The sequence below is a fragment of the Sinocyclocheilus anshuiensis genome, unplaced genomic scaffold, assembly GCF_001515605.1.
Source record: "Sinocyclocheilus anshuiensis isolate Anshui unplaced genomic scaffold, SAMN03320099.WGS_v1.1 scaffold2808, whole genome shotgun sequence".
In the NCBI taxonomy this organism is placed as follows: domain Eukaryota; kingdom Metazoa; phylum Chordata; class Actinopteri; order Cypriniformes; family Cyprinidae; genus Sinocyclocheilus; species Sinocyclocheilus anshuiensis.
Window position 1 is genome coordinate 49868 of NW_015556043.1, and position 3037 is coordinate 52904.

The 3037-nt window shown below is 33.4% G+C and overlaps 1 protein-coding gene across 1 annotated transcript in view; it reads left to right on the forward strand.

Moving 5' to 3' along the window:
• LOC107676158 (tripartite motif-containing protein 35-like) overlaps positions 1 to 3037 on the forward strand; it is a 9535-nt gene that overhangs the window by 3667 nt on the left and 2831 nt on the right. Inside the window, exons 2-5 of the mRNA XM_016470680.1 lie at positions 433 to 528; positions 613 to 843; positions 1327 to 1349; positions 1426 to 1544. Coding sequence (XP_016326166.1) covers positions 433 to 528; positions 613 to 843; positions 1327 to 1349; positions 1426 to 1544 — 469 coding nt within the window. The remainder of the gene's footprint in view (positions 1 to 432; positions 529 to 612; positions 844 to 1326; positions 1350 to 1425; positions 1545 to 3037) is intronic.

A 3037-nucleotide genomic window follows, 5' to 3' on the forward strand; every position in this document is an offset into this window, starting at 1 on the left:
TGTCGGCCCCTTAAGTGCGTCGGCCCACCGGGAAAATGCCCGGTATGCCCGATTACCAATCCAGCCCTGAGTGTAGGTATATATAACAATATAAATATTTAGACAGTCTGACATTGGAGTAAGGACTTAAGGAACTGGCCATTTAAAAACCCAATGACTAGATACAATTAGAGATAAGATTAAGAAGCTAAATCAGAGATTATAAAACAAAAATCTTAACTAAAGGATTGCCGTCTGTGAGTCTCAGAAATCAGGTGTTTTGTGATAGTTTTGTGATGGCTATGATCAGAACTTTTGTTCTGTATTCGTTCTGGAATAGCACAGCAAAGAGCCTGGATGCAAATATGCATAATGCAGAAGAAAAATATATTTTGAGATAAATCAAATAACATTACTCTAACCCATTTTTTACCTTTTCAACTTTGTTTTCAGGAGGTGCTCAAAACAAGCCTGAAGTCTTTGCGAGAGAAGCACAAAGTCTTAAAATCAGAAAAATTCATCTGTAATCAGCGAGTGAAACACATCACGGTAAAATCAACAGCTGAAAAAACTTTCATATTTTACAGAATTGAGTAACAATTGCATAACTTTTATCTTTGTACTGTGTTACAGAATCAAGCTGAGCAAACAGAGGCACATATTAAGAAGCAGTTTGAGCAGCTTCATCAGTTTTTGCGTGATGAAGAGGCGGCCAGGATAACTGCTCTGAGGGAGGAAGAGGAGAAGAAGAGGAAGCTGTCAGAGGAGCAGATGATGAGAATTAACAGTGAACTCTCATCTCTGGTAGAAAGAGTGAGGATCACTGAGGAAGAGATAGAGTCCAGCAACATCTCATTTCTGCTGGTACAGCCAATTATTTATCATACTTTCTAACCAGGATCCAAAATCATTTTAAATATTTTTTTATTATATAAATGTTATGTTTGAATATTTAAACTTTTTTTTTTTTTTTATATTTATTTGATTAATAGTTATTTGATCAAAAGTACAATAAAAACTGAATTATTATGAAATATTATTACAATTTAAAACAACTGTTTTCTTTTTGAATATATTTTCAAATGTAATTTATTCTTGTGATCAAAGCTGAATTTTCAGCAACATTACTCCAGTCTCCAGTGTCACATGATCCTTTAGAGATCATTCTAATGCTAATTCTAATGCTCATTTGCTGCTCAAAAACATTTCTAAATATTATTATCATTTTGAAAATAAGTATGCTTCTTAACAACTTTTATTTGACATTTTAGATGATTTAGATTTGATTATGAGATTTGTTTTTAATCACAATGTCTCTTTGTCATTTCCATGTAAATCTATCTGAAGAAGTACAAAGGCCCACCTGAAAGGTAAGTGCGATTTCGCTTGTTTGAATCTGTTTTGATTGTGACCCAAAATCGAGCTAACTGATGGATGTTCTTCCAGCACTCAGTGCAACAGTCCCTGTCCAGAGAAGCTCCCAAAAGTGCTGATTGATGTGGCAAAGCACCTGGGAAATCTGAAATTCAGCGTATGGCAGAAAATGAAGGCTGCTGCTAAATACAGTGAGTATCATGTACTCTTAAAAATTAAGGTTTTTCACTGGCATTGATGGTTCCATGAAGAATCTTTAAATGAAATCTTTCCATTCAACAAAAGGTTCTTTATTGTGGAAAAAGGTTCTTTAGATTTTTAAAATGTCCTTCACACTAAGAAACAAAAAAATTATATGGTTATTTTATATGGAAACCATTTTCCGCCATGGGATTAAATAAAATAAATAAATAAATGTAATTGGGACTTTTTTCTTGCGATTATGAGTTTATATCTCAAGTTTTTTTTCTCTGAGATTATATCTCATAATTCTGACCTTTTTTTCTCTCGGAATTCTGAGTTTACAAAAATAATAATAGATAATTTTTCTGACTTATCTCACAATTGTTTATATCTCACAATTTTGACTTTTTTTAGTTTATCTCACAATTCTTGACATTTGATATTTCACAGTTCTAAAAAAGTCAGAATTGTGAGATATAAACTCAGAATTGTGAGATAAGTCAGAAAAATGATCTATTACTATTATATATATATGTGTGTGTGTGTGTGTGTGTGTGTGTGTGTGTGTGTGTGTGTGTTTGAGATACGCATATGAGCAATATCACATGAGTAACTGTGCGATATGGCTGTTTATCAGCACGGCTAATCACAGCATGCCGATATCCAGCCGTATCTCACGGCTACGAGTGTGATATTGCGTTATACAACAGTTCGACGGCACGAGTGTGTAAATACATAAGAAACAACAACAGAGTCTCTTTAAACCCCTCTTTTGTGCAAACTACTTCCTTCTGCCACAGATTCAAATCTCAGTTTGACAGTTTAACAGCTGAGCTCAAGATCTGTTACTAATTCGAAAACATCACTTTAGAGCTAGTGACGAAGGAACGTTGAGTTGCTTCATTGAAAGCTTGTTGTATTACTGTATTAAAAGCTCACTGTATTATGTAGAGCAGTGATTCTCAAACTTTTTACACCAAATACCACCTCAGAAAATATTTGGCTCTCCAAGTACCACCATAATGACCAACATTAAAATACAGCAGCGTAGTAGGCCTAATTATTCAGATACAGCTATGCACAGTTCAAAAATGAGGCAGTTTTATTCCTAATAAGAATATTTATTATTGTCTGCCACTTTAAACATTGTAAATACAGTTTGAACATTAACACTGCACTGTGCTTACATACAGGTAAATAAAAAACTTAAATGATTAAATTAAAACGTACTGTACCTATAAGTTAAATAAAAACTGCACTGTACTTAAAAAGTAAAAAAAAAAACTGTACTGTACTTAAATGTAAAGTAAAAAATGTACAGTACTTGACAAAAGAAATTAACACAGGCATCATTTAGCCACCTTGCAAACTTTTTAAAAGTGTTTTAATAGTGTTTCCCAACCTTTTTTCTGCCACGGCACAGTTTTGATATGTAAAAAAATCCCACGGCACACCACTTGCTTACAAAAAAAAAAAAAAAAAAAGGAAGAAAGGGGAAACG